Source organism: Xenopus laevis, chromosome 1S, assembly GCF_017654675.1.
Source record: "Xenopus laevis strain J_2021 chromosome 1S, Xenopus_laevis_v10.1, whole genome shotgun sequence".
Classification (NCBI taxonomy): domain Eukaryota; kingdom Metazoa; phylum Chordata; class Amphibia; order Anura; family Pipidae; genus Xenopus; species Xenopus laevis.
Genome location: NC_054372.1, coordinates 73,623,102 through 73,647,564, shown reverse-complemented (window position 1 = coordinate 73,647,564; position 24,463 = coordinate 73,623,102). Strand labels below are relative to the sequence as shown.

Sequence of the window (24,463 nt, the reverse complement as noted above, 5' to 3'; positions counted from 1 at the left end):
AGGGGTTTTACCTAATACAGCATGCATTAGTGCATTTATGAAGTTGTTAAAGTGGTTGTTCAACCTTTAAAGTAACTTTCGGTATTATTAAGAGAGTAATATTCTGAGACAATGCAGCTCTTCAGTTTGCAATTTCGGCAATCTGGTTGCTAGGGTTCAAATTATCTAAAAAATGTAAACTTATAAAAAGTTAAATGACCAAAGTCTCCGAGTCTTCCCCTTTGTTGTCCGACCCAACAATCCTCGTTTCTCCTCGAGTAAAAAACAACAGTCCAAAATCTTCTTAAAAAGTCAGCGATAATTTAAAACTCAGGGGAAAAAAATATGATGAAAAAAGGAATTTTTTTTTATAGTGTAGTATTTACTGAGAGTTGTAGTTCCACAACCAAAATAAACTCTTTAGTGCAGTTACCCTTTATGATTCACCACATGTGGCTATTGAATGGGTACTTACAAAAGTTTAGAGTTAGCATATGCAGATCACGATTTGTAGAGAATAAAATTGTAGGGTATTCTTTCTGGGCTGGAAGAGGTTAAAAGTGCGCAAATATAGTGTAAAAACCCTTTTTATTAATAACAATAAAAACCAACTGGTTGCACTCACATTTTAGTAGTTAAAACAGGCATATAGTCAATTTTTCCAAGCAAATCCGTACTGCTGCAAGTCTCTCTTAGTGGTTAGTGTTGTGGTTCCGACCCGCGTTTCCTCCACGATCCACTTGTCGCTTGTCGCTTCCTGGACGCTCAAATTACCCTAGCAATCATGCATTGATTTGACTAAGAGACTGGAATATGAGTAGAGGAGCAGCAAAAACAAAACAAAAAAGGAAGGCCAATTGAAAAGTTGCTCTATAACATACTAAAAGTTAATTTAAAGGTGGATCATCCATTTAACTGATGACACATAAAGTCAATTCTGTAAAAGGGCTGGAAAGAGGGACTTCCAAATAGCAGGCAACATAAACAGGCATGGCAAGGGAGACAGCCATTTTACAACCATAATAGAAGACCTAATACATGAGACTCATTCTTTTGAGAACAACCGAAGTTTCTTGCCACAAAAACAAAAGATTAAATAAACGGAATTTAAATGTGTGATGATCTATACTGATTGAAGGGTTGTCCAATGGAAAGCTACATACAGTTTAAGGCATACAGCCTGCCATTGTGTTATTATAATCTATATTATTTTTCTGTGTAGTGTACCATAACACATTAAAATAACCAACAGTACTTATACATTACTATAAGTACATTGTACCTAACAAAGGATCATTTTGTATTGCATTCATCTACAAAATGATTTCTAACCATTATTACCTTGAGTTGTATGGGTTAATATTGGCTTTATAACATCCTTGTTGCAGTTTAACAAACAATAATATGATTGAAGTTTGATGGAAGCATCCCATGAGAAACAGCTCAGAATCACTAATATTCTTCCTTATAATCAACTTTTAATAATTATCAGCTGTTTGTATTGTACTGTGTATGTGATATAACTAAAACTAATGAACTGCTAAAGATACAGTTAGATAAGTAAATGTCAGGAAAACAGAGGTCAGAAACATGTTAATAAGAGGTTAAAAACCAAAACCGAGTGTTATTATTGGCTCTTACTGACATTTAAATAGCTTTTCGATGATTTGGATCCTTATAACTGGAAGAGTTTTCACTTTTTAATAGGGATGCACTGAATCCAAGATTCGGTTCGGCATTTTTCAACAGAATTCAGATTGGGCCGAATCCTTCTGCCCAGCTGAACCGAATCTGAATCCTAATTTGCATATATTAGGGGCGGGGAGGGAAATCATGTGACTTTTTGTCAGAAAACAAGGAAGTAAAAAATGTTTTCCCCTTCCCATATACAAATTAGGGTTCAGATTTGGTTCGGTATTCTTTCACAAAGGATTCGGGGGTTCGGCCGCATCCAAAATAGTGGATTCCGTGCATCCCTACTTTTTAATGCACTATTATTTTCTTTTATTCCCCCTTCTTCACTGTATGACACTATAGAAAGCAGTAAGAACAATACACATAAATTCAGGAAAACCTTCACAAAATACAATATTTAGATACCCTTGAGAAAATACATGTTCATAGTCTATACGCTATATTAAAGGGGAACTCCGACTTTCAAACCAAAATTTGATAAAGAGGCCAAAATAACACAGACACCCCTAAAATACCCATCACAGTTACCTGTTTTATCAAAAAGTATGAATAAATGCTATTTTTTATGCTGAAATCCAGCTGGTTAACAGTTCTTCTCTTTCTGCATCATTTGAAATTGTGACACAAACATTCTAAAATATATGATTGACAGTATTTATTTTTAATAACATATAAAATGTAACAATGTTCTTTGTGATATGTCTTTAGCAATGGTTGCAAGCTGCTTGAAGGTGGATTAGTCTGGTACATTTGCTGGAATTCACTGGATTTGAAGATTTGTAGTTTTCTAACCAGGTTTTGGAATTATGAATAGTGATGCTCAAAGGATGAAAAGGCGGCACTCTGGTAAGGTAAAAAAGGTGGTTTATTCCAACAGGTCACTGACCAACATCACCTGACGCGTTTTGGGAGTGACTCCCTTAATCATAAGCTTATTCATAGCCTATGATTAAGGGAGTCACTCCCGAAACGCGTCAGGTGATGTTGGTCAGTGAATCAGCATAAAATAATATGGGGAGCTATTGTGGCATATTTGGAAGTACAGATCTTCCCTGCTAAAGGGCTGTGGTTGCCTTGGGCAGGGATAGAAGCCCAAACATAATGTATAATATTTCTACCCTACTTCTTTAGTTAGGCTTTAGTTCTCCTTTAAGTGGGACATGGGTGTGCATTTCTCTCAATGTTTATGTATGCGTGCCCTTCCCAGATGCACGGTAAATTCTGCTAAAGCCAATAATATATATTTGGTCATGTTGAACAACAAGCTGCAAACAAATTGTTTCTCAAATACGGGAGTGGACCTGGAGGCAACCAATTTTTAAGTTTGCTTTGGTTTGAACTAGTGATGGGCGAATTTGTCCCGTTTCCCTTTGTCCCGTTTCCTGTGAAATACGCGAAACAGCGAGAAATTTGTGAAACTCTGCCGGTGCCTGTTTTTGGACGCCAGCGCACATTTGCCGGTGCACATTTGCCGGCGAATTTTTGCAAATGTATTCTCCGTCGGCGAAATGTGGGAATTTGCTGCGAATTCACGCCTGGCGAAAAAATTCGTCCATCACTAGTTTGAACATCTACAAGACAAAAGAAATTATTCAGTTAGGATATGTTAAGAAATGTTATTCAGTTTGGATATGTTCAGAGACTCAATATAGCGCTTCATTGCTTACAAACTGGTAATTACTAGGTGTCATCGCAACATACCACAACATGGTAAAGAGGCCTACATAACACAGAAACCACTAATATACCCATCACATTTACCTGTTTCTTCAAAAAATATGAATAAATGCCATTTTCTATGCTGCAATCCAGCTGGTTAACAGTTCTTCTCTTTCTGCATCATTTGAAATACTGGCGGGGAAGGAGGGACAAAAACACTGATGTTACAAATTGTAACACCTTCTCCACAGCTTACAGACAGCATGCAGGAACTACATACCCACAATGCATTGCACTGTGATGTTCCATTCCTTATTGACATCACGTGTGCAGGGAATTGTGGGGTTTGGAGGATGCAGGCTGAGGACAGATGGCTGCTGATACCAAGTAACAGTAGTCAGCCAGCTCAGTAAAGTAGTCAGAAAGATCAGAAGAAGAGCAGGGAGCTAGGCTTAAGGAACTGTCAGAAACCATTTAAAAAATCATGAAAGTCTGCATATTTTTTAATTGATGTATATTGCAAAGTTGCTTGAGATTATGTTTACTTTTCAAAAAGATTGTTTTTGTGGCGTTTAGGAAATTAATAACATGATAACCAAGTACTAAGTGGGGTATTTTTAATTGTCTTCTTGTTCAGCTGAATGTTTAATAACTATTGGCCATCTGTTCCTAGTGACTGTGAGGTGCTAAAGTGGCTGAGAATTGTGTCAAGCAAAACACGTTTTACCCTACTTGAAGTCATCTATGCTTTTGTCTCTGAAACTAATTTACCCTGAATGCCTCCTTTCGTGCATGGAGTGCAATGAATAGCATGGTGCAAAAAAGCTCAATACCTTTGCAACTATAGGTTCCTGTTGTAACACCAGTTCAATCACACACTATTTAGGGCTTGAATATGCATACCGATTTCCTAACATTTCAATCTCAAGAACAAGTTGAATTTATGTGTTCGCAGTTTACTAACCTAATCTTTGTGTTTCTACTATTATTGTTGTAAAAATATATTAGTAAATGAAGTAGTTAAAGCTATAGGAGCAGTAACGAATGCTAAATTGTACCCATTAAAATGCAGTACATATGCTTATGCTTACCTGCACTCTCAAAATATTGGTTGTTGTGGTTAGGTTAATTTTTCTTTTAATTGCACCCAGTGCTTCACTTACCTAAATAAATCTGATGAATGATCCTTTACATCCTTTACATGTTTAATTGTTGTGATTATAAAATCTGACCTTTTTGATTCCAGTAATTTATCAAAACTATCTGTATGTTATGGAGCTCTATAAGAAATGCAAAGAAACTTGGATAATTCCGGCTCCAAAAAGTACTGTAGCTAGAGCAATATTCTACTCATCATTGTGGAATCAACGGTTAAACCCTGCATCTTGAGAATATATATAGTAAATCAGGCTTTAAAAGGGTTGCTTAATGAAGAACTAATAATACTGTATGTTTGCTCTTAACGCGGACTTGCCACTAGTTTCTGGCACAGTTTTTCCCATTCACAATTTTCTGCTTTGTGTATGTATAGCTATAGATATTAAAATAGTGTGTGTGTATATATATATATATATATATATATATATATATATATATATATATGTGTGTGTGTGTGTAGTGCTATAGTAAAATGAGTGGTACCGTCTCTACTAAGAGCTTACCCTGACATATATTTTTTGCTCCGGGTTAAACCTTTCTCTCAGGGGTGAAGCCCTTACAACGGTGTGGAGCAGGCCGGACTGGCAATCTGTGGGTTCTGGCAAATGCCAGAGGGCTGCTATAAATTGTCATGGAAAGTCAGTATTTAGTGGGCTGGTGGGGGCTGTTTGGGCCTCTATGTGGGATGATTGGGCCTCTGTGTACCTGAAATGGCAGGGCCTATTTTAATTCTCAGTCCAGACCTGGTGTGGAGGCAGGGTGTAGTAGAAGAACAAAGAGCAATAGTATAATAATTGGGCGCCAGTAGTTCTTTATGCTTAAAGTGGATCTGTCACCCAGCCACAGAAAGCTGTATAATAAAAGTCCTTTTCAAATTAAACATGCAATCCATTTCTTTTTTTTTTTAAAGCATTCATAGCTGTCTGCCCCTCTTCTTGGCCTTAGACATAGGGGTGGGGCAGACAATTACTTTCACTTTCCATTCAGTACTTCCTAGCTGTCGCTGCTTTCCCCACATTCCCCCATTCTCTTCACTGTTTAATTATGTAGCCAGGGCATCGGGATGCTGTGTCCCCCATTCAAGTGCACAAACAAGATTCTGAGATGATGTAAGGCTTGCCTTACTAACACTGTCCACAAAATGGCCCCTGCCTGCTTGCTAAAATTATGAATTCCCAGACTGAAGGAAACAAGATTCAAATAATTTATATAGTGTCATTACAGTTCATTTGCTTGACTAATGTGATAAAATAGGTTTTTGAATAATTTTTTTGGGTGACGGGTCCCCTTTAACTAGAGAACATAGTTTATTCAACAACTTCTTCCACATAGGAGTTTGTAGAAATCAACAGTAACATGTAGCAACAGAGAGTAACATATACTCACATGCAAACAGCAATGAACAGTTCAATCCCAGCAGACAAAGGAACATATACAGCAGCAGTTGAATGTACACCCAGCTTTCAGCCTTTTCCCTAAGAGGAACCCAGGGGAATCTTTACATCCCTAAGTCTGTACACTTAGTCCCTACTTCTGGCCAATTAGTACCTGGGATCTTAATCCCTCTGACTCTCCTTGTTGGAGCCTTAGGCTGCTCAACTAAATAACCTGTCTATCTCTCCTAGAGTGACCTTACTAGACCTAATGTACCTAGGTTTCACTACCCATTCCCTTCCTGATCACTCAGGTAAGCTAAAGCAAAGAACCTCGAGCACACGGTTACCCAGAAATTTATACTATAGCACAGTGTCATCTACTCTTTACTGTGAGAACACCAAGGGGCATAGGTTAAGGCAGAATAATGAAATAGGTCCCCCATTAGGACCCATTTAGGCATCTATAACATTGGGGATTTGCCTACCAATATTAAATAGGGTGGCTAATGTTTTGTTTTACTATTGTTCCGTTTAAGTAAAAGCTGGCTTACAAAGTCCTGGAGTAAATGGACAAAAGTGTGTGAATCCTCCATTCCAGTTGGCCTCTCCAAGTGAATTAGGCTCCCAGACAGGTAGCTGCATGGTGATTAGGCTGCAGCTGCACAAGGGTTGACTCCATAAGAAAGAGGCTGTGTTTTTTTTTTTAAAAGAGATAGTACCTTGGGGAAAGCAGGAACTGCTGATCTTTGTTCTAACTGCCATGTAAGTGTGGAAAACTTGTTTGTGCATTTTGGTTTGTAAGGGATTGGGATGCAAGGCCCTTGTCCTGAGTTAGTAAGGGAAAGCACATTTGTATTAGTTAAAGCCGGACAGGCTTAGGTTTTTTTTGTTTTCTGTATTTTTTTTCTCTCTTATTGAGATTATTAGCAATGTTCTTTCTTTTTTATCAAGATTATTAGCAATTTTCCTTGGTTCACTCAATAGGCAGTTTAATTTATCCTTTACCACTTTATTTTTTTTATATATTCACCCTGTGAATCTTCGGGAAAAAATGGTGTGGCATTCTATAGTGTGGTAAGGTCATGACACGTGCACAGCACCACATGATTCCAATGGGGATTCAGTGAAGAAGTACCACATGGGGGAAGCACTGTGTTTGTGTTTTAAGGTAAAAATATGGGAATGCTACATTTCATGAGGAAGCGTGGTGCACTACGAGAAATGTGTAGAAGAATTAATATTGTGGATTTGGACTGAACAATTGTTAAATGTTTTAATTTGAAATCTTGTTAGTATTCCCGGTTGGGGGCTCTATTACTAATAATAAAAAAGCTATACTTCACCTTATGGCGTTCCTATCTTTGGTTTATCCAAGGTTGTGAAGATTGAATTAACTGTGTTTGGCCTATACCAAACCAAAGAGGTTTCTTATTACCTTTATTAGTGGGGTTACCATACTGACACAGTGGATGGGTTTGAGCACTTGATATTGAACACTTTTGTATTTAGATATTCTGCACCAGGAGTTTGTCTCCATGTCAGCTTAAAAACAATGGTTTTCCTAAAATGTAATTGTATTCAGGATGATTCTTTCACAAATGACTGAACACACACAGAACAATATAGACGGTCAAATTGTACTTGTGTTCTGTTTGGTTTCTAAAGAAAAATTAGCATACAGAAAAAAACAGCATCCATGCTGTTACACTTGAATTATTACTTACATTTAAAAAAAGCTCACGTTTGAGATTTTTGACTTTTTCTAAAATGGAAAAAACTTCACGATTAAAAAAAATTGGTTTTCTTTTAATAAATATGCCTCTAATGGGGAAATGTAATAAAAGTTATAAATAGAGAAATGTTTTCACCAGTGCACAGTTTACAGTGTATATAAAAGATCTTTTTAGTGAAAAGTTTGCCACTTTCTTAAAAGTGTGCTATGTGCAACTAAAACTTGCACTTAGCTCGAGTGAAGTAATAGAAGAAAAAATACCTTGAATTTCGAATGGTAGAATATGGCTACTTCGACCATCGAATTGGCTGCTTCGACCTTCGACTACTACTACTACGACTTTGAATCGAACGATTCGAACTAAAAATCGTTCGACTACTCAACCATTTGATAGTCAAAGTACTGTCTCTTTAAAAAATTCTTCAACCCCCTAGTTCGCCACCTAAAACCTACCGAGGCCAATATTAGCCTATGGGGAAGGTCCCCATAGGCATCCTAACAATTTTCTTCGATCGATGGATTAAAATCCATTATTCCTTTGATCGTTTGATCGTAGGAATATTGGTAAATCCTTCGACTTCGATATTCGAAGTCGAAGCATTTACATTTGGTAGCCAAATATCGAGGGTTAATTACCTATGTAAATCTGTCCCTAAATGTCTAATGAAAAATTTTTACATTGTTAAATGTGAATGCAAAATTGTACTATAACTTTTATTCAGTTTCCCTTTAGGGAAAGATTTATCAGAAATAAAGCTGATTGGGTTTTTAGGATTTGTGAAAAAATGCAGAAAATATACACACATGTTTTCTGAATCCACAAGTAGTCTGGATTTATTAAAGAAAAAAACTTGGTAATAACTTCTGATTTTCTATAGAATTTTTCTATAGAAGTCAATGGGTATTGTCTCAAGCAACTTTATTTTTTTCCCAATTTATTAACACAAGATTTTTAGCCATGTTAAAAATGAATGAAAAAATGTGATTCTCGCTTGTGTGTTTTTTTTTTTCTGCCAAAAACTTGACACTCAAAATATTGCTGCTTTTTTTTCTTAAAGGGGTTGTTTACCTTTGAGTAAACTTTTAGTATGTTATAGAATGAGAAAATTGGTATACTTACCATAGAAATTTTCTCTTCCATTAGTCCGTAAGGCAGCACATAGAGGGTTAATATCCCATGTCTCCTGGCAGGACAGGTAGTAAATAGTTAACACAGCCTTTAAAACCCACACAAAGCCCCTCCCACTCATGTTAGTTTCCTAGCTCCCTGCTTATAATAAACACACGCACTCTCAATGCTCATATATACTGTATTTATTTGTGAAGGGTATATTTGTGCTGCCTTACGGACTAATGGAATGGAAAATTTCGATGGTAAGTATACCAATTTTCCCATTCCATTATGTCCTACAGACAGCACGTAGATGGAATTAACTAGCTTCCCTGATTTGGTCAGATGGATGGTCAGATTTTCTGAAAAATTTTGTCTTGTCCTAGTAGACTAATAGGCATCTTTTTAAGTCTGGCCTGTGTAAATTTTCTTCTGTCTCATTTTTGGGTTCCGCAAAAAATGTAGGGAGATCTCAGCATTAATACACCAAGATGTAGGCACTTTAGGTACAAAATACGGTCCTCAGTCCTCAGACATACTTTATCTTGGCAAAATCTTATATATGGTTCTGTTGCTCCCAAAGCTTGTATCTCACCAACTCTTCTGGCTGAAGTTATTGCTGTCAAAAACACCACTTTAAGAGTCAACATTTTCTTCTCCACTTGATCCAGTGGTTCAAACGGTATTTCACACAATGTATTCAATACAAGATTTAGGTCCCAGGGAGGAATGTATGATTTTGCGCAAGGTCTCAACCGAGACACTGCTTTCAAAAACCTCATTTTATCAAGGTATTTGCTAAAAGTCTTAGCCTTAAATACACTGACAAAGCAGAGACTTGAACCTTCAGCTAACTGGGCTGCAGAACTTTGTCAAACCCTTCTTGTAAAAACTGAAGTATTTGAGGTATTGTCGTCTAGTTATTTTTGAACACAGCAGGTATTGTACCTTTTCCATATTCTCTCATAGGTACTTGATGTAGATTTCTTCCTGGTTAACAACATTATCTCCACCACCGCTTGAGACAGCCCTTGCTCTAGCAATGTTGTGTGTTCAGTACCCAAGCCGTTAATTTGAGTTTGCTGAGATCTGGGAAATATATCCCCTTCTGTGGAATCAGATCTGGCTTCAATGGTAGTATCCAATAGTTCCCCTTCGAGAGATACAATAGTTCCAGAAACCAAGCTCTCCTGGGCCACCCCTGGTAATATGGCTATTACCTTTGCTTGGTCCCTTTTCACTTTCTTTAATTCCCTCTGTATCATTGGAACTGTAGGGAATATGTATGCTAACCGGTGATCCCAATTTATTGAGAACGCATCCAAATGTGTCGGTCTGTCTTGTCTGTAAATTGAACAGAACTTCTTGCATTTGGTATTCTGTCTGTTTGCCATCAGATCTATCTGATGATCCCATCACTTCACTATTTGACAGAATGTCTCCTGATTCAGGGACCACTAGCATGATTGTCTGTCGGCTGAACTTGTATGGCACCACTGGAGGAGGGAGATGAAAAGATAAGCCTTTGTTGAGGTTGCCAACCTTTGTCCACCAACTCAATGACTTCTTTAGACTGACTGACACCTTCATCATTCTGTCCAAGCCTGAATTCTTCCGATTCCATGCCATCAGTATTTTGTTTTGAAAATATCTCATTCGTGCTTTTGCCCACGGAACTGCCTCTATTGCTGCTGTCATGTATCCAAGGACTCTCATTGCCTGACGAATCGAAATTACTTTGGTCTGAAGTAATCCTTGAATTTCTAGAATCATCTTTTATATATTTTCCTGTGGAAGACTTTATTTTTGTCTGACTGAGTCTATGACTAAACCCAGAAATTTTACACAAGTGGAGGGTTGAAGGTTTGATTTTTTTTGGTTTATAATACATCCATGTTTTTCTAGAAAATACAGTCTGTTCCAGATGGTCTTTTATTTCTTCCAGACTTGACGCCTATAGAAACCAGTCGTCTAAATAAGGAACAATATATATTCCTCTTTTTCTGAGAGTTGCTGCTAGGACCACAATTATTTTGGTAAAAACCCTTGGCGCAGAGGTTATCCCAAATGGCAGAGCTCTGAACTGCAGATGTCTTAACTTGCCTCTGATCTTCACTGCTACCCTGAGGAATTTCCTGCTGCTGTGATTAATCGGGATATGCATCCTCAGCATCCTGTGTAACATGCCTGTCCCTTAGCTGTCTACTAAAGCTATACATTTGGACCGCATCTTTTGCCAAGGGATTAAAACCCCCTCCGCTCACCCTCAGGTAGCTTCAGATCGGCCTGCAAGTCCCTCAGGACCTGGTTCTTGATCCTCTTCGCTACCTATCCCAGGTAGGACCGGAAAAAAACATGAGTGGGAGGGGCTTTGTGTGGGTTTTAAAGGCTGTGTTAACTATTTACTACATGTCCTACCAGGAGACATGGAATATTAACCCCTTATGTGCTGCCTGTAGGACGTAATGGAATGGCCAATTCTAGGCAACTTTTCTATTGGCCTTCATTTTTTATTTTGTATATTTTTTTAATTCTTTGCCTTCTTCTTCTGACTCCTTCCAGCTTTCAAATAGGGGTCACTGACCCCATCTAAAACACAAAGCATTAATAGAAAAATATGTGCAGTCAGAAATATTATTTAGCAACCCCTTTTCTTGTTTTTTTTTAGTCATTTTTTAGTTTAGTTTTTAGTTTCACCTGCACACAAATAATTAAAATTATCTTTTTTGCACAATTAAGGCAGAAAATTAAATTTCAAGATGTAAACTTCATGCGATTTTTGCACTGACTTTATTACATTTCCCCACTAGTCTTTTATTAAACTGTATTTGGTTTTTCAAAGTTTTTTTTTCAAAGCTTTGTTTTGCATTTTTAACTTTGAATACAGTAAAAAGTAACTAAATCAATCTCAGTCAAAATCTGTGCTGGTTGGCTACTTTGCATGTGGTCTGCTCACCATGTGAAATCTGGGTCACTGTAGTATACTGCTTTAATATGAATGATATATAATCTCTGTTGGCTTTATATACAGTATAAACATACCTCCCAACTGTCCCATTTTTAGAGGGACAGTCCTCTTTTGACAGCTCAACCCGCAGTCTCTCTTGTACTGGAAAGTCCAGTTTTTCTCTGCACTGAACAGCCAGAAAAAGAAACAATGTTTCTAACTTAATTGGCTTTTGACCCAGAACAGAGCCCAGAACAGCCACAGCAGAAGATAAGATATGTTTGTAACAATTTCTAGATAAGCAAATAAGTAATTTTAACAATATAAGTGTGATAAAAACTACTCACCCTGGTAGTCTAGTGGGGGGACGGTGACGCCAGCCGCGTCAATCTTCAGCGCCGCTGGCGCCGGTTCCTTAGGCTGCGCACGGCGCACCTCCTTGTGATTTAAAGGCGCTGGCGTGATGACATCAGCGCGCAATGGCGTGAAATTTAAAAGGTATTTAAAGATACATTTTCTTTTTACACGCTGCCCGTGATAGGAGTTTGTTCCTGGTGCTTTCTAACCTGTTTTGAACCTGTTTTGATTCCTGTTGTGACCCCTGCCTGGCTTTTGACTATTCTGACTTCTGGATCCTGACCCCTGTCTAAATACCGACTACCTCTTCTGCTTAACCCTTCTGATTGACTTCCTGGTTTGACCCTTGCCTGCCTGACTACGTTTATTCTCTGCCTGTCCCGACCCGGCCTGATCTGACTACTCTATTGCCTAATGCCTTGTACTACGATTTTCTGCCCAAAGACTAGTCGTGCCCCTCTGCCTATCCAGAACTTCTAGCCTTGCACCTCTCGTTTAAGTCCTGGTGGCATCCAAGTAGCTGAGGGCTCCTCCCGAGGGCAAAGGCGGTCACACTACAGCTGAAGCATGAGCCAAGGGTGCTTGGCATTTGTTCTGGTATTGGGTGCCGACCATGACAATAAAATAACAGGTCCCTTGGGAAAAGTTACTCACAGCTTAAAGGGCAATTCACCTTTATTAGCAAAACTGTAATAACGGGAAAAAAACACTGAAATATGTTCAAACTTCCAAATTTTGTAAAATGAACATGGTAATTAGGGGGTGTGGCCAAAAAATGGGCATGGCCAAAAAAATTGAGAGCTGCACGCACCAACTTTTTTGCGCCTTTTTTTATTTACAAAATGTTGGGAGGTTTGTATAAATACAGTATAATATACAGTATAATGATGGGGTCAAAATGGAGGCAGAATTGGTAACTGGTCAACTGGCATTAAATTGTATGAATATAGGGAGCTTTTTCTCTGAGAAAAAACTTCAATGTCAGGAAGGCTGCAGACATTACATTACTACAAATTGATCCCTGGACCTTTCCCATTGACTTAAACAGTAATTTGGCAGGTTTTAGGTGGTTAATAGTCGAATTTGAATTCTTATAGGGCCAGAGTATGAATATGATAAATCTCAAAAATCGGATTAAAATTTTTTTTTTTTTAAAAAAAAAACTTGAATCAAGTTTTGATAATTCCCTAGCCAAATTTGACAGTTTTGACGATAAAAAAATAAATAAATTTTGAATTAGTATTTTCAATTCGACAATTAGGGGCAGATTTATGAAGGGTTGAATTGCGAATAAAAAAAACTTTGAAATTCAATAAAAATAAAAGACCAACCGAAATGTATTAGAAAGATCTAAGTTTTTTTGGGTGAATAGGCAGTTTTCATTCGAATTGTATGAATTGAAGTAACATTGTATAAAATAAAATTCGATTTTTCAAAGTCCACCAATTGACTCCAAATACCTGTTGGTTGTAGGAGGTCCCCCATAGGCTAAAACAGCAATTCGGCAGTTTTAGATGGTGAATAAACGGTCGAATTTTTAAAGAGACAGTACATGATAAATTTCAATATTTGAATTTTGGACTATTCCCTAGTCGAAGAACACAAAAAATAGCTTTAAATTCGAATTTTCAATTCGACCCTTGATAAATCTGCCCCTTAACAGTTGTTATAAACAGCAAATATGTAATAAAATGCCTCACTGAAAAAATCTTCAAAGATTTTCAAATCTTTTGTCAAAAATTATATCACCTTAAATCAGGTCTCAAAAATGTGTAATGTTCAAAATGATCTGTGATGTAATAAGCATTACATTGAAACATATTTCATATATTTTTGTGAAATTACATATTTTTGTGTCTTTTATTATGCTTCAAATGTATTTATGTATTTTGGGCACCTGGAGACTAGCATTATTTGCATGTTTTCCTTGAGGGAGATGGGCAATTAGTACCTTTTGGGTATGCCAAATCAAGTTCTGTTAATCAGAAAAGAAATAAGGGTTGCTGTACACTTTCTGATACAAATGACAGTGATAGGATAAGAAAGCAGAGCACTAGGCATGTGCCAAGATATGATTGTACTCTCCTTCCCTAGTGGGTTTTGGTAGATAAGCAGCTTTTGTATTTTACCATTATTACCATTTAGCACATTATATTCTCTGTTTTCTCCAGTGGCTGTGTTCATTTTAATGGAGGTTTATCTCAGAATTTGTATTGGATTAGCTGGTTACTTTCCTTTTCCCTTTGTCCCTTTCTTTCTCCGTTGTAGTTAGTAAGCCAAAGCATAGGAAAGCATAATTTAATCACAGATTAATATTTTAATAGTCTATAGAGGCTTTTAATAATGATCCCTGAAATATGGATATGGTTTTGAGACTTTACATAGAAACATACTATAATAAATTCCCTTTTACCTATATGGCATAGTCCTTAAGTTTTCTTAGTATAACAGAACCTGAAAAAGTAAAACACCAGACTGCAGAATTTATGAAAAGAACATCATCTAGTTTATTTTGTTTTATGAAAATCTATTTTGCCATGCCATTTTTGTGTTTTTTTTTAAGGTAATGCTTTATTTGTTTTCAAGTACATTAAAGAAATACAAAACAGTAAGCTTTGCTGTTCTTGTGTTTTAAATGTAAAGGATTGAGTAATTAAAGTTTATGGGGCTTTTCTATAAATAGAGACATAAAAAAACACTGAATTTGTACTCATTTCTCTTTTATAAAGAACATTCCAATTGGCAAAAATATGATAACATTTAGCATGCAGCTGAGCCTGATCAAGACAATTTTCTAAACAGTTAGTCCACTGGTTCTGTTTTGAGGCTGTTTTTACAATTATTGTATATACTCGAGTATACGCGACCCGAGTATAAGCCGAGGTACCTAATTTTACCTACGAAAACTGGGAAAACTTATTGACTCTAGTATAAGCCTAGACACAACTACAGCCCTGTCTCCCAGCAGCGCGCAGTCCGCCAAAGTGACCCCCCCATCGATCAACCAGACTTCTTTGCAAAGTTGATGGTGACAGAGAATTGCCAAACGGATTACTGTGTGCATTGTCCCACTACCATGTGCAGAGGGTGCTGTGTGATATTGCCATCACTGTTAATCTTTCGTATAACCAACAGAGAGCGCTGTGTGATATTGCCATCACTGTTAATCCTTCATATAACCAACAGAGGGTGCTGTGTGATATTGCAGTCACTGTTAATCTTTCATATAACCAACAGATGGCGCACTGTTATTCTTTCATATAACCAACAGAGGGCACACTCTTATTCTTTCATATAACCAACAGAGGGCGCTGTGTGATATTGCAGTCTCTCCCCAAGCGAACTGTTGGTATAGGAATGATTAAAAGAGACTGCAATCTCAGCTACTGCCCACTGACTCGAGTATAAGCTGAGGTAGACTTTTTCAGCACATTTTGGATGCTGAAAAACTCGGCTTATACTCAAGTATATACAGTACTACTTTTGCTGGCAGTTTAAGCAGACATAGTACTACTTACTACATACTTTGTACATCCCTAGGTAGGCTAATATAATAGCAGTACCTATTGTCAAGGTTTGAATCTCCATTTTTTTGTCTTTTTTGTCATTTTTGTTATTTTTGTTTTTCCATACAAGGACAGGCTGAAAAAGGCAGTCTCCTTGTCTTTGGACATTTGGACACTATGAACTAATGAATCTTTAAGATTCCCAGTGAAATTAACTGATTTTTTCAGAATTTTGAGAAACACTGTATTTTCCACACTGTCACTTTAAGAGGGGGAGGTGGTTGGTCTGGTCTCAGGAAGGTAGTTAATCCCACAATGCTTTGTATGTGCTTACACTTGATAAAGGGCTCTGCCCGAAACATGTAGTGTGCCTACACTGCTGAATAAAACAAATTGCAGTTGAAAATTACTGTCTGGAGCTGTATTAATTCAATATTTTTCTTGAATTATGCACATGGGGTGTAACACAGACACCTACTGAATCTTACAGCAATAAAGTGAAGAAATTGGAGACTGAATCATACCTACTCTATTGACGGTACTACATTTGCCAATGGCTGCTCAACTTGCTATTACTGTGACCAATAAGGGCCATATAATAAAAAAAAATAAAAGGATACTGTCAGAATAGAAAAATGTACATGAGCCTAAAATTTAGGATGGCTAGAAATGCTAGATTATATATATTGAACTTACAGCAACAGTAGAGAGGATTTGCAGTATCGTAACAGGAAAGATTTGTGCCTTCAAAATTACTGACATGGTGAGACATTTTGCATCATATTAGGACATATTTTGAGCTTTATGATACTGTGTATGGTCAGTGGGCACTGGGCAACAGTTGTGAAGCTAATTTTAGGGATCGTCTGAAAGCAAGCAGAAAATGTGGTTCATCTGTAGCTGATTATTAAATTGTAGCTGATTATTAAGCCGGTGTCAAAATGGGTCAAAGTTGACGCCGGTGGCCATTAAACTCTATGGGCATCCGTTTATCGTCGCTGGCATCTATATTGGTGCCGGCATCGGAACTGTCGGCGTTGAAAAACATTGACGGCGGCAAAAACAAAAAAGTAGTCTAACAATCATATACAAAGCTTATTACTGACTCTAAGAGTTTGTCAGACATCATTGAAGAGCTATTAGACCTATTGTAGTGATGGGTTAGGCTCCAAGATGATGTGTAATAAACTGGGTGGTAGTGGATTAAATGATTCTGCTATGTTAGTTCAGGCAAAGCAGCCAGACAAGCACAGTAACTTCTGGTACATTTATTACAACATGGCAGGTAGCTGTGGCCTGCCCCATTATTCCTCTCAGCTTAGACAGGTAGAGGGAAACAGAAACAGGAAAGAATAATAAGACAATGGAAAAACAGCAGGAATGCCCTTAACCAAAATGGCCACACAAGCAGGTAACTACAATAAGAATAACCATATCACCTAAAATGGTCATATTTATGTTTGCATACTTTTCTTTCTGAGCTTTCATTTTGTGGGAAGCATGAATCCTATACAATAAAATCTCACTTTCTGTCACAAATATCTATTTTGTCATTCAAATCTAGCTTGACATGCAATAGTTAGTTACACTATTATATATTATGTTCAAGTTTTTTTTAACATAATTCATTCTCTAAGTAACTTTGCACATAAGTGCATCCGTTACATAAAGGTTATACATTTGTGAGACAGATTGCTTATTAAAATGTATAGAATGGAATTCTTAATATAATGACATCCTTTTGTGCACTAACCAGATTTTGTTCTCATTCTTTAATAGTAATAAGTCTGTTGTATATTTTTTTTATCTGTGTATGGTCACAAATACTTATATACCATGAGAGAAGTTAATTCTGTGTATTAGGGATAGTTTTGTATAAAGAATATATTTGTGATAAACGGCACCCCATATGACTTTAGCAAGGGCCCCAGTCCCTGAACTAGCCACACAGCCTCACAGCATGATGGAACCTCCATTAAATTTGACAGTAGGTAGCAGGTGTTTTTCTTGGAATAGGGTGTTCTTCTTCCGCCATGCAAAGTGCTTTTTCTTAGGACCAAATAACTCAATTTATGTCTCACCAGTCCAAAGCACTTAGTTCCAAAATGACTGTGGCTTGTCTAAATGATCTTTTGCATACAAGTGACTCTGTCTGTGGTGTGAATGTAGAAAGGGATTCTTCTTAATCACCTTGCCATACAGATAGTCTTTGTGCAAGTTGTGCTGAATTGTAGAACAATGTACAGATACACCATCTGTAGCAAGAAGTTCTTACAGGTCTTTGGGAGTGATCTTTGGGTTGTCTGTAACCATTCTCACAATCCTCCGCATATGCCGCTCATGTATTTTTCTTGGCTTGCCAGACCTGGGTTTTACAGCAAGTGTGCCTGTGGCCTTCCATTTCCTGATTACAGTTGAAACTGACAGTGTAGCTGTCCTCTAAATCATGATACTGAACAATCTTTGTTTTCAGATCTTTGAGAGTTGGTTTGAGGATCCCATGCTGTCATTAGGGATGGGCAAATTTTTTCACCTTGTTTCACAGCAGAATTGACGTCCATAGACTTGTATGGCGCCGATCCCTGCCTGTCATTCTTCAGAGGAGAGTCAAACAGAAGTACAATCTGCAATTGGCCACCTCAAATACCTTTTCTCATGATTGGACACACCTGCCTATGAAGTTCAAGGCTTAAAGGAATTGTACAGTGTAAAAATAAAAACTGGGTAAATAGATAGGCTGTGCAAAATAAAAAATGTTTCTAATATAGTTAGTTAGCCAAAAATATAATGTATAAAGGCTGGAGTGATTTAATGTATAACATGTCAGTCTGAACACTACTTCCTGCTTTTCAGCTCTCTTGGTTTACACTGACTGGTTACCCTGGCTACCAGGCAGTAACAAATAAGAGACTTGAGGGGGGGCCACATGGGTCATTTCTGTTGCTTTTGAATCTGAGCTGAATGCTGAGGATCAATTGCAAACTCGCTGAACCGAAATGTACCATGTGGCCCCCCTTCAAGTCGCTGACTAGCTCAGAGTTATAGAGCTGAAAAGCAGGAAGTTGGATTCTGGCTGTTTTATTAGACATCCAGTCACTCCAGCCTTTATATATTACATTTTTGGCTAACTAACTATATTAGAAACATTTTTTATTTTGCACAGCCTATCTATTTACCCAGTTTTTATTTTCACACTGAACTGTTCCTTTAACAAGCTAACCCAACCAAGTTGGTGTTGCCAGTAATCCATATTGTGCAGTTACATGCATTCAATTTAGCAAAATTACAAGGGTACCGACATTTTTGCAAAGCCGGTTTTTCATTTTCACATTTGATTTAATTTCATACAACAATACTGCTTCACTAAAAAATCTTTGTTCAGAAAATATCCCAGTACTCAGATGTTCCTGGGAAATGAAAGACATACCACTGTTATCTTTTTTGTTGAAAGTGGAGTAAATTATTATGTAGGCTGAGAGGAATTCCCAAACTTTTTTAAATGACTGTATATACAGTAGAACCCCCATTTTACATCCCCGATTTTAGGTTTACCCTCATTTTACATTGTTATTTTGGGGTTTCATCTATATATTATGCATAATACAATTTACATAATAAAGGTTGTAAATTGTAGGTATGGGATCTGTTATTTGGTAATCCATTATCCAGAAAGCTCCAAATTACAGTAAGGCTTTCTCCCATAGACCCCATTTTAAATAAATAATTCACATTTTTCAAAATTATTTCCTTTTCCTATTTTTCTCAGTAGCAATAAAAAAGTACCTTGTACTTGATCCCAACGAAGATAAAATGAGGGTTATTTATAAAGTTCATGCATATTTATTCACAAATGGTTGTATTGCTTTTTTCATGAACATTAAACTATTGCACTGCTGTGCCTATCTTGATTTTTGTGAATCCTAATCTTCATGTCTTGGCCCATTCCTTGGACAAAATATTTTTTAAGATGACAGTTTTTTGGTTTTTTTTAGCAATTATTACTTTATTAATTAATGTGATTAATTTTAATGTATATTGTATTGTGTCTAAACAGTGGGAAGAAATTGGAGAGGTAGATGAGAACTATGCTCCAATACATACATACCAAGTGTGTAAAGTGATGGAACAGAATCAGAACAACTGGTTACTGACAAACTGGATCTCCAATGAAGGAGCCTCACGGATATTCATAGAACTTAAATTTACTCTTCGAGATTGTAATAGTCTTCCAGGGGGACTTGGGACATGCAAAGAAACATTCAATGTATATTATTTTGAATCAAATGAAGAGGATGGAAGGAATATTCGGGAAAACCAGTATATCAAAATTGACACTATTGCAGCTGATGAGAGTTTTACAGAATTAGACTTGGGTGATAGAGTCATGAAGCTAAATACGGAGATAAGAGATGTTGGACCTCTGACCAAAAAAGGCTTTTACCTTGCTTTTCAAGATTTAGGAGCCTGTATTGCCCTGGTTTCTGTGCGAGTCTATTATAAAAAGTGCCAATCAGTGGTTCGCAATTTAGCTGTCTTTCCTGACACAGTAACTGGTGCAGACTCCTCCCAGCTTTTGGAAATATCAGGATTGTGTGTCAACCATTCTGTGACAGAAGAAGCTCCCAAAATGCATTGCAGTGCAGAAGGTGAATGGCTTGTCCCAATTGGAAAATGCATGTGCCAAGAAGGGTATGAAGAGAAAAACAATACATGCCAAGGTAAGTTGTTCCCGCAATGAACATAAATACAAAGTAAAGCAGCTATTATTTCTTGTGCTTGCCTTTTTTAAAGAGGTTTGATCAACATTATATATGCATTGGTGTAAATAAAAAATTAACAAGTACATGTGAAAAAGTTATCTTAATAAGACTCTATTGGAGGAATGTAATAAAAGTCGGTAACGGAAAAAATATTCGCAATACGAAAAGGTATTCTTTTGTGCGAATTTAATATAGCTTTTGCGAACCCGGAAACTATTTAGCGACCACTTCCAACAGGGGAAGAAGGCTTGCACCAGTGTGCAGTGAATGTAATAAAACTTCTTAATGAAAAAGCTATGTTTACTCCAAAAGATTACGACACCTTCAAGCTCTTCTTAGAAGTGAGCAATCCGCAATTAAAATTCGCAATGCTCAATTAAAATTCGCAATCTAATAAGATTTTAAGGAAGATATTACATGTGAATGTAAATTTTTATTCTTATTTGTGCAAATTGTTTTGCTCTTTGCGACTTTTAGTGTGTGTGTGTGTGTGTGTGTGTGTGTTGGGAGCACTCTAAAGGCTTTAAGGTATATATATATATATATATATATATATATATATATATATATTTATATATATATATATATATATATATATATATATATATATATATATGTATATATATATATATATATATATATATATATATATATATGTATGATCTGTTATCCGGAAACCCATTATCCTGAAAGCTCCAAATTACGAAAAAGCCATCTCCCATTGACGCCAGTTTATCCAAATTTTTAAATATCAATCCCTTTTTCTCTGCAATAATAAAACAACACCTTCTACATTATCCAAACTAAGATATTGGAAGCAAAACTGGCCAGTTGGGTTTATTTAATTTTTGCATGATTTTCTAGTAGCCTTAAAGGTTGAAGATCCAAATTACAGAAAGATCTATTATCTGGAAAACCCCAGGTACCAAGCATTCTGGATAACAGGTCTCATATCTGTATATATAATTTATTGTTAGACAATGTTTTGTGACTATAATGGTAAAATTATTATTTTTGGTATATTTATTTATTATGGTATTTTTATTTATTTGAATTTTCCAGGCACAATTTTAGATGATGCGTTTGATCACTATATAAGGTTCATCAGTTGATTTATAAGCTACAGTATATTAATTATTATGCACTGTACCTTTTTCCTATAATATATTGAGTCAATCTATTGGGTATTGGGCAAAATACTCCTGCTAATGCCCTTATCATCTGCTGTGCTAATTACAGCAGAACATAATTTTTAAACAAACAAAGACACACACTCACATAAAGGCAGCCACACATTCGGTATTGAAAAAAACATTTGCATATTTTAAGGATAAGATAAAACTCTAGATAAAACTCTTTTGGATGATTGTTTAGAAACCTGCTCTTAACCCTCTGTTTATTCTCAAATATAAAAAAATCACATCTTCATACCTCAGCTATCTCATGTTTCAACCCATACAGTGGTGTGAAAAACTATTTGCCCCCTTCCTGATTTCTTATTCTTTTGCATGTTTGTCACACTTAAATGTTTCTGCTCATCAAAAACCGTTAACTATTAGTCAAAGATAACATAATTGAACACAAAATGCAGTTTTTAAATGAAGGTTTACGTTATTAAGGGAGAAAAAAAACTCCAAATCTACATGGGCCTGTGTGAAAAAGTGATTGCCCCCCTTGTTAAAAAATAACTTAACTGTGGTTTATCACACCTGAGTTCAATTTCAAAGGTTATAAAGCCATTTCTAAAGCTTTGGGACTCCAGCGAACCACAGTGAGAGCCATTATCCACAAATGGCAACATGGAACAGTGAACCTTCCCAGGAGTGGCCGGCCGGCCGGCCGACCAAAATTACCCCAAGAGCGCAGAGACAACTCATCTGAGAGGCCACAAAAGACCCCAGGACAACATCTAAAGAACTGCAGGCCTCACTTGCCTCAATGAAGGTCAGTGTCTACGACTCCACCATAAGAAAGAGACTGGGCAAAAACGGCCTGCATGGCAGATTTCCAAGGCGCAAACCACTTTTAAGCAAAAAGAACATTAAGGCTCGTTTCAATTTTGCTAAAAAACATCTCAATGATTGCCAAGACTTTTGGGAAAATACCTTGTGGACCGACGAGACAAAAGTTGAACTTTTTGGAAGGTGCGCGTCCCATTACATCTGGCGTAAAAGTAACACAGCATTTCAGAAAAAGAACATCATACCAACAGTAAAATATGGTGGTGGTAGTGTGATGGTCTGGGGTTGTTTTGCTGCTTCAGGACCTGGAAGACTTGCTGTGATAGATGGAACCATGAATTCTACTGTCTACCAAAAAATCCTGAAGGAGAATGTCCGGCCATCTGTTCGTCAACTCAAGCTGAAGCGATCTTGGGTGCTGCAGCAGGACAATGACCCAAAACACACCAGCAAATCCACCTCTGAATGGCTGAAGAAAAACAAAATGAAGACTTTGGAGTGGCCTAGTCAAAGTCCTGACCTGAATCCTATTGAGATGTTGTGGCATGACCTTAAAAAGGCGGTTCATGCTAGAAAACCCTCAAATAAAGCGGAATTACAACAATTCTGCAAAGATGAGTGGGCCAAAATTCCTCCAGAGCGCTGTAAAACACTCGTTGCAAGTTATCGCAAACGCTTGATTGCAGTTATTGCTGCTAAGGGTGGCCCAACCAGTTATTAGGTTCAGGGGGCAATTACTTTTTCACACAGGTTTGGATTTCTTTTCTCCCTAAATAATAAAAACCCTCATTTAAAAACTGCATTTTGTGTTTACTTGTGTTATCTTTGACTAATAGTTAAATGTGCAAACATGCAAAAGAATAAGAAATCAGGAAGGGGGCAAATAGTTTTTCACACCACTATATATGTATGTATGTATGTATGTATGTATATATATATATATATATATATAGTACTGTAAAGTACTTTAATTTATTTAGAAATATGTGTAAATGCTGTAAACAAGAAATACTGTTGATAACCTATACATTCTGGTGCACACAATGCATTTCAAAAGGAAATGCCATGCAGCTGTGTGTGCCAGATCCATTCATTAAACCTGCCTTATGTACATGCTGTGGATAGCTAGCTACAAAGTTAAGTTTGCGTTATTTCCCTTTTCAACCTTTGTTTTTTTATACCAATGTCATTTGTATCTTCAGCAACATTCGGAACAACTTAAACCATATAAAATCTTAATTGTATTGCAAACACAGCTTCATTTCATATTTTCCTTAGGTCAGCAAGTATGTATGTAGTTTTGTGACAAAAGGGTTTCATAGACATTCGCACATCCCTAATTCAAATTTAACAAGACATTCTGCACAACACTTAGCACTTATTCAACGAAGAAACATGCTGTTGTTTGCAATTTTTAATACAATTGCTTTCAAGTTTAAGTCACAAATTATAATGCACAAGTGAATACAGAAAGGTTACTTCCACACAGTGATTGCTTGAAAATGTTTTAATTGAAACTTGATCATGCATGTTCTTGTAGATCGAAATAAATACACACTTATTCAGTATGCATGCCCTTTTCTGCTTACATATATAATAAAGTGCTGCTACAGCCATTGGTTTCATTAATGCATAGAACAGATATTTAAATAATAAAATGAAAATAAATATATTTTCCTCCACTGAAGGTAACTGACATATACACTGGGTTGGGTTTTGTTTTTCTTGGATAAGTGTAGTGGATGAAATCTGTGCAAGATTTATTTTGATGGACCTTGTTAGTAACCATGTTAGTGTTTAAGATATGATGATAGGGAAATATAGTTAGAATGTTAGTAAAATCACATCAGAATGTGTCTCTAATAATGGCAAAATGGAGATATACTGTATATTTTTGCCTGAAACATGTCAAATAAACGAATGCCTGTATCTACTAATTCTCACATGATACTTCAGCCTTTTGTGAACAAAGGCAGAGTAACAGGTGTGCTCACCATACAAGGAATTCATGCTTATTGACTGTAGTTAACAAGTAACTATAATCCAGTGGTTACAAAATACATTCTTCAATGACCATCCAGAATGCATGTTTTCTATTATTCTCATGTAATGTATGTGTTCATGCTTGGGTTATTAAACATGAAAGTCTGGACTAGTTGAGGACCTTGAAGCCCAGGGTAGAGATCAGCTGGACAGATAAATTAATGATTAAGTTTGCTTAT

The 24,463-nt window shown here is 36.8% G+C and overlaps 1 protein-coding gene across 2 annotated transcripts in view; it reads left to right on the top strand.

Moving 5' to 3' along the window:
- Nucleotides 1-24,463, top strand: part of LOC108704562 (ephrin type-A receptor 5-like) — a 311,050-nt gene that overhangs the window by 103,882 nt on the left and 182,705 nt on the right. For both annotated transcript variants that reach the window (XM_041579738.1, XM_041579737.1), the window contains exon 3: nt 19,575-20,238. In XM_041579738.1, coding sequence (XP_041435672.1) covers nt 19,575-20,238 — 664 coding nt within the window. The remainder of the gene's footprint in view (nt 1-19,574; nt 20,239-24,463) is intronic.